This window comes from Rousettus aegyptiacus, unplaced genomic scaffold, assembly GCF_014176215.1.
Source record: "Rousettus aegyptiacus isolate mRouAeg1 unplaced genomic scaffold, mRouAeg1.p scaffold_m13_p_7, whole genome shotgun sequence".
NCBI lineage: Eukaryota > Metazoa > Chordata > Mammalia > Chiroptera > Pteropodidae > Rousettus > Rousettus aegyptiacus.
In genome coordinates, this window is record NW_023416310.1 from 71,512,762 (window position 1) to 71,528,199 (window position 15,438).

General features: G+C 63.2%; 1 protein-coding gene across 1 annotated transcript in view; it reads left to right on the top strand.

The window, feature by feature from the left end:
- FOXK1 (forkhead box K1) overlaps positions 1–15,438 on the top strand; it is a 53,428-nt gene that overhangs the window by 23,287 nt on the left and 14,703 nt on the right. The window contains exon 2 of the mRNA XM_016166095.2: positions 7,328–7,513. Coding sequence (XP_016021581.2) covers positions 7,328–7,513 — 186 coding nt within the window. The remainder of the gene's footprint in view (positions 1–7,327; positions 7,514–15,438) is intronic.

The following is a 15,438-nucleotide window of genomic DNA, read 5'->3' on the forward strand; positions in this document are numbered from 1 at the left end:
CCCTGGGTCTTCAGTGTCGGAGACGTGTGGGACAGATGAAAACTGGGGAGGGTGAGGCGTCTTCTGCGTCTCATTTCACAGTGAGACTTAAATTTAACCGTGGCCCTTTATCCCGCAGGAGCCAGGACACGGCACAGCCCCTGCCCCCGGGGCCCCGCCCCACCGCTCCGCCGCGTGGCCCCCCACCTCCCACTCGCATTCCTTCCAAAGCCAAGCAGTTTTGTTCGAATGCATAAAAGATAAGAGACGTGCGTCTCGTGTGTGTGTGTGTGCGCACACGTGTGCGTGTGTGCGCGTGTGCGTAATGTGGTTCTGCTCTCTGGGCCGCTTCATTCTTTGCCCCCCATTCTTCCAACGTGAGGCTCCCGTCTTCAAGGTGATCTCCGTGCGCAGGGTGGCTGCTCGCCCACCGGCCATCACGATTCAGGTCCCGGCGAGACGTGAGGGGTGGGGATGAGGGGTAGCCATGCCCGGTAGCTGCCCCGCCACCTCTTCAGGGACGTCCTTAAGGCCTGCCCGTGAGCTGCTGCCGGCCTCTCACTGGTCGCCCCTGACTACAGGGCAGGCTGGGAGCCGGGTCTCTTAGCTGGGGCCCCACGGGAAGGAGGCGGGCCTGGGGACCGCCTTCTGCGCCCTTTCCCCGGCAGCAGCTGGCCCAGGCCCAGCCTCCAGCAGCACGGCCACGGCCCGCTCACTCACGCCCGCGTGGGCCTTCGCCCCGTATAGCTCCAGACCTTAGGAAGGCAGGGGAGGCTGCTCCTCCTGCCGGTGAGAACCCCCCGAGGAGCCCCCGCGCCCCTTCGCCGGAGCCGGGAGCAGACGTGAGCCCGGCAGCTGAAGCTGCGGGTCGCCCTCGGGCGCGGCTCTGTTAAGATGCTGGATGCGGGTTGGAGCCCGCTGGGCAGCAGGACGCCAGCCGCCTGGGAGGAAGGGCCGGGGCGCCAGGCCCCGCCTTCTCGTCCACTCTGGGGCGGTGCCCCCGGTTCCGAGGTGCCCCACCGGCCCTGTGTCCTGGGAGCAGGCCCAGCAGGACCGTGCTCGGCGGCCCCCACGCCGGCCTCGACTGGCCGCCGGCCGGTGGTCAGTGCTGTCTGCTTTCTCAGTCTGTCAACTGCAGTCACTTCCTGGGCTGTCCGCAGGGTTTCGGGTCGAGGGGGAAGTGGGCTGGGCGCCACGTGCAGCTCTCAGGTGGCGGGGTGGCTCCCGGGCCCACGGCGCCCGCCCTCGCTGGCCTCTCACAGCAGTGGGGCGACCCGTCTGGGTTTCAGTTTGAGAATGGTTGGAGTTTCCCCACGAGGCAGGTGAGCGGAGCTCAGCAGGCGTGTGGGCGGGACACGGTTTGTCCACGTGTTCAGCCCCTGCCCGGTTGTGTTTGGACATAGAACCTTTTTCTTTTTGTTTTTTTTAACAGCAGAAATGCAGACCGTGCTCGCGATGGCGGTGTGGCGAGGTGTGTGCCGGGGCCCTGCTGCTCTTTGCAGGGCTGGGAGTGCACCCTGCGGTTCGGGTGGCGAGGCGTGTGGGGCAGGGTGGGGCGGGGCCTGCCTGGCCACCCTGCTCCTGGCAAACCCTGGCTCCGGTTAGGAAAGACGACCGTGCGGCCCTCCGCCTGGCGCCGTGGCAACCGCCTTCCTGGCTGCTCTTCCCGGCTCTGCCGGCAGCTTCTGGAAGCATCTCCGCAGCCAGGCTTAATGAAACTGTGTTTGGGCCTTTTGATTTGCCAGAACCTGGAAAATGGCCGCGTGGAGCTGGTCTCTGCTGTTTCCATTTGTTCCTCCCGACAGCTCAGCCGCCGCCTCGCCCCCAAGTCCCCTCTCGGCCCCTCTGCTCATGGGGGCGAGGACAGAGACTTTCCGCGCCCTCAGGACGTGCGGGTGGTGGGCCCTCGCGTGTCCTGCGCCCTCAGGACGTGCGGGCAGCAGGCCCCCGTGTCACACCCCGCCTCCCCGGGGCTGAGATCCGCAGGAGCCGGGCTCCCGTGTGTGTCGACTTGGCTGCAGTGGAATTGGCTTCGTCCCGTGTCATTTCACAACGGGCACTAGTTTTTAACTATCGTTACGTTATTACTGAATTTCTCGTGCATTAAGGGTCAGGCAACAGTCTCTTGGTTTTGCAGATTATTCTGAAGCGGGTGTCCCTCCTTCGGCCGTGCCCCAGCCCGTGGCAGCCCAGAGCCCGCGGTGCCACGTGGACGTCCCGTGGAGCAGGGTCCAGGACTTGAGGCGGCGCGCGGCCCGTGCTCTCGGGACGGACCCTTTCCGCGTCGTGGTGACTGTTACTCGTTCGGTCCCAGTTTCTCTTCGGGTCACGTCAGAGTCTTTCCTGGGCCCCGCCAGCGGCCTCCTCTTCATGCTCACGTGCCCCGCGCCCAGCGCCCAGACCAGTGTCAGCACAGCGGGCAGGGGCCGCGGGGCAGGCTGCCCTGGTGCCACCCCCGTGTCGGCGGCACCTCGACCTCGTGGGGACTGGCCCGCGGGGCGCCGGAGGGCTGCGGGCGTCTGCAGGTGGGACGCCCCAGGCCCTGGGCAGCGGCTCAGCGTCGCCCTCTTTTCTTGAGCCTTTTTGGAAGCGGTGGACGCGGGTCCGAGTGGCTGGGTCGGAGGCCGGAGCCCCCTGTGGGGAGAGGGCGGGCCGCCACACCCACACAGGGTCCGGTCTTGCCCCACGTGCTGCCGCGACCCGTCCGGAGTGTCTGGTCTGCGGCCCACCCCTCACCGCTCTGCGCACCTTTACCCCCCCGCCGGGCCCTACGTGCTGGACAGAAACGCACGTGGTGACCTCGGGCCGTGCGCGCGGTCACGCGTGTGCGGTGGGCGGACTGCCCGCCGGCCCGCCGAGAGAGCAGAGCAGCAGCGGTGCTGCCGTCGCCCCCAGGGGCTTGCAGCCCGGTGAGGGTGACGACACCTGCCCCGCGAAGTGACCCTCAGCCCATCGCGGGGGCGCAAGCAGGGGCAATCCAGGAAGGCTCCCTGGAGATGGCCTTTGGGGACCAAACCTTAAGAACATCAGCCCCTGGGGACGAGGCTGCGTCGCACCGTGTCAGGCCCTGGATGAACAGCGGCGACTTCGTGACGGTTCACGTCGGGAGATCTGTAGAAGTCATCTCCTTTAAGTCAGCACAGCGGGAAAAGGCGAATGGGGCCCCGCGCGGCTCGTCGCGCTCGAGTGTCTCTGCAGCGTGGCAGGCCCCACAGCCGTTCTAGAAACACGTATCAAGTTTTTAACAGAACTAGAGGTTTTGGGTTAAAAATTTAGGAATCCTTTGGTTTGGGAGTTTTATATGTAAACGTTTTTTCAAAACCACTTCCTGAGCAGTCTGATTTTTCTTTGGAGCGCCGACAGATCTCAGCGTCTCGTGCTCTGGCGTTCTAATTTCAGACCTTACGTAAAGGACAGGGGCTTGTGGCACAGGGCCCACCCAAGGGTGCCTGATGGCACGTGCCTGGAGTAGCGAGGGGGGGAGCACGGGAGGGGGGCGGGAGGGCCACGGAGGCCCTGTGGTTGTCTGCTGAGTCACACCTGCTTCCACGCCCTGCCGCGGGGCGTGGCCCTGCTCCCTCCCCCGGAGCCAGACCACAGGCTGGACGGGGCCGGGTCTGACACTCGGGAGGTCTGAGACACGTGCCCCCTCCACATGCAGCAGCCTCGTTTCCTGCTCCCAAATCTCCCATGTCTCAAAGACGAGACGACAACATGCAAAGGACACTCGGTCTCCGTGCCGCCCTGGCCCTGAGTCTGTCTTACCCCTCAGTCCCCAGGTTCACCAGGGAGCACCGGGGGGCACAGGCCATGGCCACTCGCCGGGGGCCAGGCCTGCACTCGGTCCGCTGTCGCCGCCTCCGAGCTCCTGCCGCACGGAGGCCCGAGTGGCCCTGGTCGCCCAGCGAGGGCCCCGCGCGCGGCCCCCACAGCCCGCTCTCGGACCGCGCCTGTCCGTTTCGAGCCCCGCGCCCTCCGCCACGGCCCGTATCGCTTACCGTGCGTCGCCGTGTCTCACGCCCCCGCGGGCCCGTTTCTGGTGAGCGCGTCGGCATCAGATGGCGCGTGCGTCCGGTGTCTTTGCTCTGACTTCCCGTCGAATGCTCACGAGAATGCTGGGAAGCACACGCTAGTCCCCGGCCTTCCTGACGAGGGAGGGGGCTGGCGCGTCGCAAGACCTGCCCGGAGGGCGCGGTGCGGCAGGTGTCCCCCTGAACGGCCGCACGCCGCGCCTCCTGGGGTGTGCGTGCAGCCCCGAGGGAGCGCTCCGGTGGTCTAGCGCGGGGTTTAGGTTTGGTTTTTAAAACACATGTCCCAGTAAACATGGGTATCGCCGCTGCCAGCAACCCCGGCCCGCCCTGCACCCCCAGCCCCAGGCTGCCACCAAACTGCCTTCTGCCTCTGTGAGTCAGGGCAGGGTTTTCTAGACATCTAACAGAGTCGCCCTCCCAGGAGCCGTGCTTGCTGCGGGAGCCTTCCCCCCGCGGCTGGGTGGTCCTGGCCTGCACATCCCGCTCACGTGGGCATCGCGTCCGGGCAGGCGTGTGACATGTGGCGTGCGGCTGCGTTTAGGGTGACCCTGGGGCACCTCTAATAGAATAGCTTTAATTGCAAAACATGCTCATCAGGACTCCGGCCAGGGCCTGAACCGGCACACCCCGCCAGCACCCGGGGCGGCGTCTTCCTACAACTAGGCAGCTCCCCGGAGCTTCCACCGCCTCCCGGGCAGCAGAGAGTCCGCCTCAGGGTAGCCTTTGGAAGAGTGAGTCAGGAGATGCTTTTGAAGGAGCTGTTGCAGTGCATAACATAAGACCGTTTGTCGTTAAGCCTTAATTGGAAAGTAACTGTTGGTCGGGAGCCGCCCAGCCAGCACCAGGCGCTGATGGCGTTTGCTCCGGGCGATGTGCCCACGTCTCTGACCTGCAGCGCACGCCGTGCCTGGCGGGCGCCTCGGCCTGTGTGCATGGGTTTCTAGAGTCTTAGGTTTTCGAACTGGGAAGAACCTTGGCGACGGTCTGTTCTGTTCAAAGCGTCTCGTTCTGCGAGCTGAGAGGAGACCGTGGAGGGCGCCGTGGGCGGGTCAGGCCCGCTTCCTCCGTGACGCCGCCAGGAGCATCCCATGCCGCAGCCACGCCCCCACCCGCAGCCACGCCCCCAACGCAGCCACGCCCCCAACGCAGCCACGCCCCCACGCCTCGCTTGGGCGCCCCTGGGCGCTCACCGCTGGGCGTGAAGGCAGGAGTCTGCTGAGACGTAGCGGGCAGGGGGGCTGGCAGGGGGGCCGCTGGTGTGGGTCCTGCTGACCCAGCTCCTCTCTCCGCCTGTGCCCGGGGCCACACAGGCTCTGACGAGAGCCCCGCGTTCAGACCCCCAGGCCGCAGCTTCCCTCTGGACCTAGCGACCCTCTCCTCTTCACCCTGAAACCCCGTCTGCCTGGTGGCCCCTGTCGTAGGCCTGAAGCCACATGGTTTTTCTCGTTGGCCTTGACGACCGTAGTGGGACACGATCTCCTGTTGGCACAGTACCTGTCAAGGTGCCGCCAGCACTTGCGCCCTTCGGGCTGTTAGATGAGGCTCCCGTTGCTGATCTGCAGCATAGGGAAGGGAGAGACCGGTGGTTCAGGGCCCTGGGAACTGCCTTAAACGTTCATCGCCGGTCCTGCCTCCGCACCTGGGGCTGCAGGACAGGGGTGCGCGCCCCACCGTTTGCTCCGTCCTGCGGTCCACGGGGGGAGCGCGCCTCGGCCCAGCTCAGCTCGCCCGGGCGGGGCGCCCAGCCGAGTCATGGCTGCAAACTCTCCATCCTTCTCTGGTTTGGGGTCTCCCGGCCACCCCCGACGTGAGCTGGGGTGGATGGTGGCCTGTGACTTAGCAAAGCCCCTGGGCCCCCAGGTGTGGAGAGACCGTGGGCCTCAGAAGGCGACTCAGGCAAATGTGCGAGGTGACTTCTGTCGGGGAAAGCGAAGGACATACAAAGACACCCGGCGTCTCTCTCCCTGCGGCTTACGGTCGTGTGCAGACCGCGGCGGGCGGCGGCCCTGTGAGCAGAACCGTGGGGCGACGCCGACTGCACACGACAGGCTCCCCGACTCCGTCCCTAACACGGCACCGTTCAGGCCGCACGTCCCAGCGTCGAGACAGCACCTCGCAGGAAAGCAGCGTCGGGAGACGGGATCTGGATCCCTTTGTCCCGATCTAGGTCTGGAGACGCAAACCCGGTGGCCGCAGCAGCGTCCACCGCCCCATGCCCGGCTGCGGGGTGCCCCCGTGGCGATGCCCCGCAGCCCCCTGCGAGGTATCTGGGAGATCCCGGGCCGGCCAGGCCGAGCGGCGCCTTCCTCTGTGAGGCGCAGGCGGTGTCAGCAGGTGCACGTGCGGCTGAGTCATGTCGGGAGAAGCGGGTCCCCCGGGGGCGGCCGGGGCACCCATGCTCCACCTTGCGTCATCTCTGACCCTGTTCGCCCGCGTCTTAAGTCTTGCTTTTTAAAAACTATTTTACCGGGGCAAAGAGGGAATTCAAATGCAGAGGCGTTTGCCGTGTCCGCGGGAGGCTGGGGAAGTTCGCTGCTGAAACATGGCCACTGGGCAGCCTGCAGGCGGCCGGTCCACGCGGGGGGCCGGGGCCTCAGCCTCGGGTCCCGCGGCGTGATCCGCACACTCGGGTGTTGGTGTGCACTGTTCCCGAGCCCCGCCCCGCCGCGTGTCACAAAGCGCCTTTCTGCGCGGCCACCGGGGGGCCGCGTCGCCTGTGTGTGGCCCTGCTGCGCTCATTCGAGCCGCCGCAACCGGGAGCAGCGTGCTGGTACCTTGGCGGTGCGGGTTTCCGGAAGGCGTGCCGGGTAAAGAATGCCCAGGCTCTCGAGGCCCCCTTTCTGAGAGGCGGACCCCGCCCCCGGTCCCTGCACTTGTGGCTCGCGAGGCTGCCGGCGTGTGGTCACCCGCGTGTGGAGGAAGGCGGGCCCAGAGCCGCCGCCCTCCGCGTCCGCCATGCTGCCCCCAGCTCCCGCCGGCGGGGTCGTGGGCCGCAGCGCTGCTCTGGTCGCCTGCCGTGGGCAGCGAGCCCCACGCGGGGCGGCGGTGGCGGTCACAGCGGGCGGGACTCAGGTCTCTCTGGCTGGGACGTCTGTCGGAGACGACGTCCTAGGTGTTCGGGGATGTTCGAGTCTCCCGTTCGCAGGCCCCGGAGAAGGAAACCTGGTTTCGGTGTTGGGGCGTCCTGACGAGGGCGTGAGGACGGGTCCCGGGACGCGAGCCGCGGCGAGGGTGGGCGCGGGCGACGTAAGTCGCGCCTTGGGTGGCAGCGCGCCCCGCGCTTGCGTCCCCGCCTCACCCGCTCCCTCCTGTCGCAGGTGCACGCTCCGATTCCCCAGCACGGCCATCAGGATCCAGTTCACGGCGCTGTTCCCCCAGGAGGAGGCCCCCGCGTCGCCGCTCCGGCCGCTGTACCCGCAGATCTCCCCGCTGAGGATCCACATCCCCGAGCCCGACCTCCGGAGCCTGGTCAGCCCCGTCCCCTCCCCCACCGGCACCATCAGGTGAGCAGCCCGCCCCCGGCTCCCCTCCAAGGCTGGGGTCCCCGTGCTGGCAGTGGGTCAGGAAGGGGAAATGACGCAGACGTTCCGCGTTTTATCCACGTCGACGTGTTTCTGGAAAATGGCACGCGGGCGGAAAATGCGAAACTATTTTAAGAACGTCGGGGGACCTCCCCAGATAAGTCTCTGGAGAATCCCCTATAACGTGAAGACTCACTGCCTAACTCTTCACCTTGCCAGTTTGACGTTTTGTATGCTAGGGCCTTTTACCGCAATCACAGGTAGGATTGTTTCAAAAAGACGTTGCAAGTATTTTAAAGTATATTTGTATACCAGGATTTGGTGAACTTTGTTTTTCTAAAATTTATTTGTGGAAATTTTTTGTGAAGTTTTGAGATTAATCCAGATTTGAGAAGGGAAAGGCCCCACCTCTCTCATCCTTGGCACGTCGCCGCCGTGGGGGAAGGTTCCGGAGGGAGTCGTGTGCCCAGAGGCCCCCGGCAGGGTGTCCCGCTGAGCTGTCCGTCAGCCCTCGGCGGCACGAGCGCTTCGGTGACAGCCACTGTCATGTCGCAGAGCCAGTCCCGCCTTCGCCCCACGTGGTCACAGCCTGGTGAAGAGACGTGCGTCTGAGGGTCAAGGCTCAACAAGTTTGAAAGTTTCCTTGCTTCACTAAGGGCGTTTGGAGATGAGCCTGGCGTCTCCCCTTGACCGCGTGTGGCACCTGGCGGCGCCGGTCACCGCGGCCGCAGCCGTTCGCGCCGGGGCCGCCCGCCATCGGTGCCCGCGGAGCCCGCAGAGGAGCACGGCGCGCCGTAGTGCAGGCACGAACGTAGCCGTGCTGGGGACCGCACCGGGGGACCCCCGGCCCCAGGAGCCGGTCTTGCTGCCGCTCCGCCTCACCAGGTGCAGGGCCCTTCCCTCACTGGCCAGCCATGCTCGGGGTCCCCGTTTCTGCACCCGCAGAGGCTCGTGTGTGGCGTCACTTGCCGGTTCGTCCCTGTGTCACAGTCCGTGTGCCACTCGGGCCCTTGCCTCCCTCCCGTGGCGCGTTGGCTGCTCGCTGGGCTTCGTCTGCATCGCGTTGCTGGGAGTCGGCCCCTCCGGAGCCTGTGAGGAGGTGCGTCTCTCTCCTGCAGAGGGAGCTCAGGGGCAGCGCTGAGCACCGCGGGCCCAGAGCTCGGCCTGGGGCCTGGACCCGGTTCTGGCGCCGCAGGGCGGGTCCCTGCAGGCTCAGGGCCGGCTTTTCCATGGACGAAGCCAGTGGGCGCTCTGTTCGCCGGGTGGCCAGCCCTGGTTACGTTCCATCGTGATCATGTTGGCCCCGATGGGCGGGAATGCGCTGACAGCCTCGTGCGTGCTGGACCCGGTGCCCAGCACGGGACACGCCTGATTTTACGTGCTCTTTACAGCTCTGCATGACAGACCGTTTCTCCTAAGCTCCTTTCAGAGTTCTAGTAGTGGCTCTGTTCTAAACCCAATATCGAGCATGTGATCTCCTTGTTTTTCCCAGACCTCTAACTGGAATTTCATGTGTAGCATGAGGGCTCCATCTGAGTTCATGACTAGGCTGTGCTGTGAAATGCTCTCACGTTTACTTATGTGTGTATAACTCACACATTACGAATTCCGTGCAGTAAAACAGTGCAGCCCCTTGGAGCAGAGCTCCGTGTGGCCCAGCAGCTCGCCGGCCCGTAAGGTCCGCGGGGACCACGTAGGCCAAGGCTCGCGGGAGCGGCCCAGACATCCCCTGGTGTCCTTGCGGTGGGACGTTCGTTATTCAGCCATCAGAAGGCGCAAGTGCTGACGCCTGGCTCAACACGGGCGGCCCTCGGGAACACGGAGCCGAGCGAGGGAAGGCGGGCACGGAAGACCACACACGCGAGTCCATCGGCAGGAACTGTGCGGAGCAGGGGAAGTCGGGAGCGGCCGCCAGGGGCCGGCCAGAGCGGGCGGCTGCTGACTGACGGGGTCCTTCCTGGGGCGGTGCAGGTGTTCTGGGTCACACGATGGCGGTACGGTCCGAATGGGGAACCTGAGGCTCGGTGCAGCGGATGAAACACACGCACTGACGTGTGTGCCTGGGAGCCCCTCCGGGCTGCAGCGGGGACGTTGGCAGCGCTTCCGTGCTGCCGGGCGCCGAGGGCTTGCGGGACGCGTGTCCCGTGCTCCATCAGGGGGCAGCGAAAGGCCCGCCTGCCGCACGTGAAGAGCGCCGCGGGCCGTTGGCCTTCGACTGGCGCCGGGTTATTAATCGTCAATGCGGAGATGCGTCCTAAGGAAGAAAATGTTTGAGTCTGTACCCCGGGGGCTCACGATACGAGCACATTTTAAACAAGCGTGGCAGCAGCTGGTTAGGGTGCTCGAGCGCAGCTTGGCGAGCTGACGATGCTTTCCCAGTAAAGGGGCGACTTCACACAGGCGTCGAGAAGAGATTCTCAGAAGCAGGAGGGGGCGGGTGCGGCTGGAAGGCCGGCAGTGGTGTGACTGGCCATCGGTTCATGTGTGACTTGCTGTTGCGGCCGGAGTCAGTCAGGAGGGGGCGGCGCTGTCCCCGCCCGGGTCCTTTTATTTGAGGGCCGCCCACAAGGGGTGGCTTCTTGTTTTCATTTGGTAAAATATTTCCAGAGAGAGTAATAACTTTGGGGCAGGCTTTCTCACTGTTTGGCCTTTAAGTAAGTGTCACACAGAAGGGTTTCTGTTTACATCCGTTTATCTTAGCGCTGCGGAATTCAACAGTGTTTTAGAAACCTCAGAGGCCCTTGAGGTTTTGCTTGCCAAGGTCCTGTTCATCGCAGGGGAGGAGCCCGAGTATTTACAAACAGCCTGGGCCCGCCCTTCCTCTCCTGCCCAGGACCCTCCCCAGGAGACAAGGGTGGCAGCCCCCCTCTCTGGAGGTGTAGGAGCTAAGCGGGTCCCCACGGAAGCTGGCGCCGGGGGGAGGGTCCTTTCTAAGAACCAGCTGCAGCCCGGGGCGCCCTCCCTCCTCCGGACTGTTCTCCTAATTTGGTGTGACTGTGCCCCGCTCATCCCATTGGCCAGCTGGGTCCCTGCAGCCCGGACCTCGGGAGGTGTGGGGGTTGGTTCCCCCTGCCCCAGGTCCCCTGCACCTTGCCCTGTGCCTCTCCAGCCCAGGACGTGGGGAGGGGCTCCACCTGTGGGCAGCGCTCTGGCCCGCCCCCCCCGCCCCCCCGCCCCCCCCCCCCCCCCCCCCCCCGCGCTCCTGGCCCAGCCCCGCCCTCCCTGGCCTTCAGCGCTTCCCCTCTGTTTTGTGTGCGGTTTTTTTTTCTTCTTCGTTTTTTCTCCCCTAAAGTACTCCACCCAGAAAATGAATGAACACACTTTGAAATAAATTTTGCTGTCTTAAGCAGTATTTTGTTGACCTTTTTTTTTTCCATTTTGCAACGAAGTATTTTTAGGAAATAAGAAGTTGGTTAATCATTTTCTAGGTATTGCAGAAACAGAGACAAGTCTAAAAGTGTTCTTTTCAGCTAGAGTTTTAAGAAAACTGCAGACATAAAGCCAGAGAAAAGGCATAACACAGAATAACTAAATTACCCATTAAGAGCAAGATTTTGTAAGCTCTATCTCTAGGAAGACTTTTGTTGATTTTTCTAATGTAGAGACCAAAAATAAAAGCAATTTGTTGCTTTGTTGGCTGAAGTTCGGCAGAGGTCAGCAGAACGTGATCTAAAAGAAAAAGCAACTGACTTCGGAATCTAAACCACGGCTGATCGTGACCTTCACACAGCCCCCGCTTTGTTTGCCAGATAAAATTCAGCCCCCACTCAGATCGTTCTGTTTTGCAATGTCAGATGGCTTGGCGTCTGGAGGTCATCAGGTCTACCTCAGAACTGCTTTCGCTTTTCTAGCACGCTCCGGATCCTTCCTTGAGAGTGGTCGTCTTGCTTAAAGGTGCATAGCTGCAACCTGGCCTCGTGCTCCCAGCCCCGTCTGGGGGTCAAACCACACAAAGCAGAGATCCTCGCCGGATGGCACAGGGGCCCCGCCATTTGTGGGACACCTGGAGGGACGTTTTCCTCCCTCCCCCCACCCCACACCCGTACCTGTGGACCTCACAGCCCCCTGCCCCGCCCACACCGACTGGGTCCCTTTCTGCATCTGAAAACTTCAGAGAAGTAAAAATCGGTCCATCCACACAGAAAGATGGGGCCTCCACGTCCTTCGTAGTTTCCCTTGTGCCCACATCCCCGCCAGGCTGTTATTTATTTATTTACTTTTTGGCTCTAAGCCCTCGAGACAAAGCTGAATGAAGCTTGGACTTAAGTTCCTGTCTCCAGTGCGTAGCCGCGGGGCGTGGCGTTTCCTGGTTCTCGGGTGCATCTCGGCGGGCCTTTTGAGGCTTCACAGTCACTGTTTCTTGGCCATGTGTGCTGGGCAGCGCCCGGCCAGCGTGGACACACGGAGCCCTTCCCAGGTCGCACCCTCCGGGGTCCAGGAAGCAGGGGGTACCTGGAGAGCAGGCGCTGAGGGAGTCCCCGCGAGGGTGGGCCCCACCTCAGCATGGGCGTGGGAGGAGGAGCCCCGCGGCTTGCCGGCCGGTTTTCACTGCGGCAAAATGCGTTTCGGAAAGTAGTTTTAAAACAGCCTCCCAGACGTCACAACACGGGACTTCCGTCCGGGCGACACAGACGTTCTTCGGGGCAGGTCTGAGAAACTGGCCTCTGGGACTTTTCTTTCCCCTTTTTTTCTTTCTGATTACAGAAGTACTGTCTGTACACGTGTTATACAAAATGCAAACGTTTCCGACAGTGACCCGCTCCCCGAGATAAGTCCCTGAGCTGCGTCTCCTCCAGGGCCCGTCAGGCGTGATTGCCTGTCCCTTCCAAGGACCTCACAGAGCTCACGCTCCCCTGCAGCCGACGTCACCCTTCCTCGCCGTGTCTTGGCGTCTTCCCGCGTGGCGGCGTTCAGGAGCTTCACGGCGGCCTGTCCCCCCGGAGGTCCCGTGACGTGGCCCCCCTGAGGGACATGTGCGCCACTCCCGGGCCCCCCTCAGAGCGGCGTCGCGGCCACCTCCCAGAGCGATGGCACGCAGGCCGTCCGGGTTGCCTTTCCAAAGCGTGAACACTCTCCCCCGGCGACGGCTGCCACGGACTCGGGCATGTCGTGAGACGTGTGCCCTCGGGGTCAGTGGACTCCAGGTCTTAAGAGCAGGAATAAAGATGGAGACCGTTCCCGCCGCCCATGCCAGGCCTGTGCCCCGGCGGGACATTTAAGTGTAGTTTGTTACTGTCGCATCGTCCTGTGTCACAGTGCAGCTTGAGTGACTGTTGCGTTTTCTCGGTTTAAGTGTAGTTTGTTACTGTTGCGTTTTTCTGAGTGTGACTGCAGCTTGAGTGACGGTTGCGATTTCCCCTGTAACTTGTAGTAGCTACAGCGTTTGTCAGCCTTTTCCTGGGACCGGCACCCTCTGCCCAGCGTTGGCATCGGTCACTCGCACCTAGCTGCAAGGCCTCCCCCCGGATCTCAGCCCCCAACCCAGGTCTGGCCCCTCGGTCCCTGCGATCGGCTTCCCGTCGTCCTGGGGATCCCCTCTTCTCCGACTCCAGCCTCTCCCTTTCCCCATCTGCTGCTGTGTTTTATTGGGGACCAGCCCTCAGCCGTTCCCGGGGAGAGGAGACAGGAGAGGTACATTTTTTAAAAAGTCTTCCGTGCTGGGAAATTATCGTTCTTTGTTCGCACTGGGTAGGCGGTGTCATTGGTTTTGTTGCATGGAGAATTCCCGGTGGGAGACGTTTTCCCTCCTCAGAATCGATGTTCCCGGCGGTCAGGGCGAGCCCCGTGCGTCCCGCGGCGGCAAGGCCCGGCGGGCACGCGGCGGCCGCAGCAGCGTCCAGGCTCATTCCCGGCCCCGCACCGGGCTCATTCCCGGGCCCGCCGCTGCCAGTGGCGTCGGAGTCCCGGTCCTGTCACGCCACGTCCCCTGCGCGCAGCGCGTGGCCGGCTCGGCGCAGGGCTTGCGAGGGGCCGTTGTCCTCCGGCCTGGGAGCGTGACGGGGCCCCTCGCGGTGAGGACGCGCGCCCCGTGACCCAGGGCATTCTCGCCGTGTCTGCGACGCTCCCCTGCACGTCCTGACACGTCCTCCCTTTTCCCGCTCTCTGTCCTTCCCCTCTCTCTCTCTCTCTCTCTCTCTCTCTCTCTCTCTCTCTCTTTCTCTCTCTCGTCTGCTGCTGGGCACACGCCCTCGAGTCTCTCTCCACCCTTCCCTGAGCGCTGATTTCTCCTCTTTTGAACCGTTCAGGGGCCTCTCCCTGTCCCCCAGCTGTGCCTTTAGTGCCTCCTGCACGCAGGCCCTCGGCCTCCCCGGGCGCCAGCCGCGTGGGCTTCGCTCTGCCGTTTCGTCCCCGCCCGGCCCGCCTGTCCTCAGAGTCTGTCCTGTCTGGCGGCCGAGTCCCTCAAGCGGCAGATGTGCCTCGGTGGCTGTCCACGTCCAGGACAAGGTACCACTCACCTCCGCGCAGCCAGAAGAATCCTGAAGCGAGCCCGTGTGTCTCCTCAAAGGGCGTTTTGAATGCGAAAGTCCACGTACTTTACCTGAAACGTTTATTTTATAGAATTAAAAAATTCCTATTTCCAAAAAAAAAAATCAAAAGGCTTTAATGAAAAACAGTTACCACTTACTTCTGTGTGTTTATCGAAAGTGTAACCTTCTGCCTAAAAATTGTCAACTCAGTTGCCACTCCATCAAAGAGCTAATGATATTTTTTAACTGAAAATTAGTGATTTGATTAAAATCTCAAAACAAAAAGTGAGGTACTAGAAAGCCGCTCAGATGGCTCAGAGGTATTCATGTGGACGGGCCCAGGGGGCACTCGAGTGGCCCTTCCTGTGGCTCTCACCAGTGGCCTCTTTGGGGAGCAGGGAGACCCTCCCCCTCAGCCTCCGGGGCGACATTTTGGGTCTAGGCTTGCCCTCGGCCTGTTCCCAGAGCACCTCCCCTCCCCAGAAGTCCACAGGCCCTTCCATTTCCCGAAGGGGCGAGGAGGTCCCATGGTTCTCTAGAAGAGACCAGGGAGGGGTCCAGGGCGGAGAGGGGACCTGAATGCACCCGACAGTGTTCAGTCTCCGGACGGGGCAGCCCACGTTCCCACTGGGATTCAGGCCCATGAGGGCCACGTCCCAAGCGGCCGGCTTGGGAGGCAGTGACCAGAGGGCGATTTTCCTGCAGCCCCGGGTGCTTTCGGGGGCCCGCTCTCGGCCCCCAGCAGAGCCAGCCGGCCAGGCGTCTGAGCCGGTGTCGCCCCAGGACAGGTTCTTCGCCATCTCCAGGGACAGACTCCAGTGGCTGGCCCGGCGGGCGCTTTGGCCTTTTGTCAGATTTGTTTTTCTCAGCTTGAACTCTCATCACCATAGCGAGACCTTGAAACACTTTTCCCATCAGGCAGCACATTCCTTTCCCGTATTCTAAACAAAGGATGTAGAGATCGCCAGCTGTGGCTTGGCCGTCACAGAAGCCCCGTTCCGTATACCTGGGCTGTCACGGGGCCAGCACGGGTTTGTCCCGGCGGGACGGTGGCCCGCGTCCAGGGCAGCCGGCAGCTCAGGCCAGTCTCGAGGAGTCGCCACTCACAGCCCAAAACAGAAGCCCAGCCTCGGCATCGTCTCCCACGAAAGGGGGGTGCGGCGGCTGGCAGTCTGCAGCGCGTGTTCCGCTCACGCCCCTGCCCTGAAGTCGGGGGGCAGGCGCCTGCGTCACGGGACACCCAGTGCTGCTCTCCCACACCCCGCATGCAGACACTCCGCCCACCTTTGCGTGAGCCCGGCATCCTGGGAGGGCCCAGCACGTCTTCTCCCCAGAGACACACGAGCGTGCTTACACTCGAACTATTTTTCGGTTTTGCTAATTGTTGAGTTTTGCAGTGGAGTAGGGTAACGCTTTTGTGTGGGACCCTGTCCAGTGTCC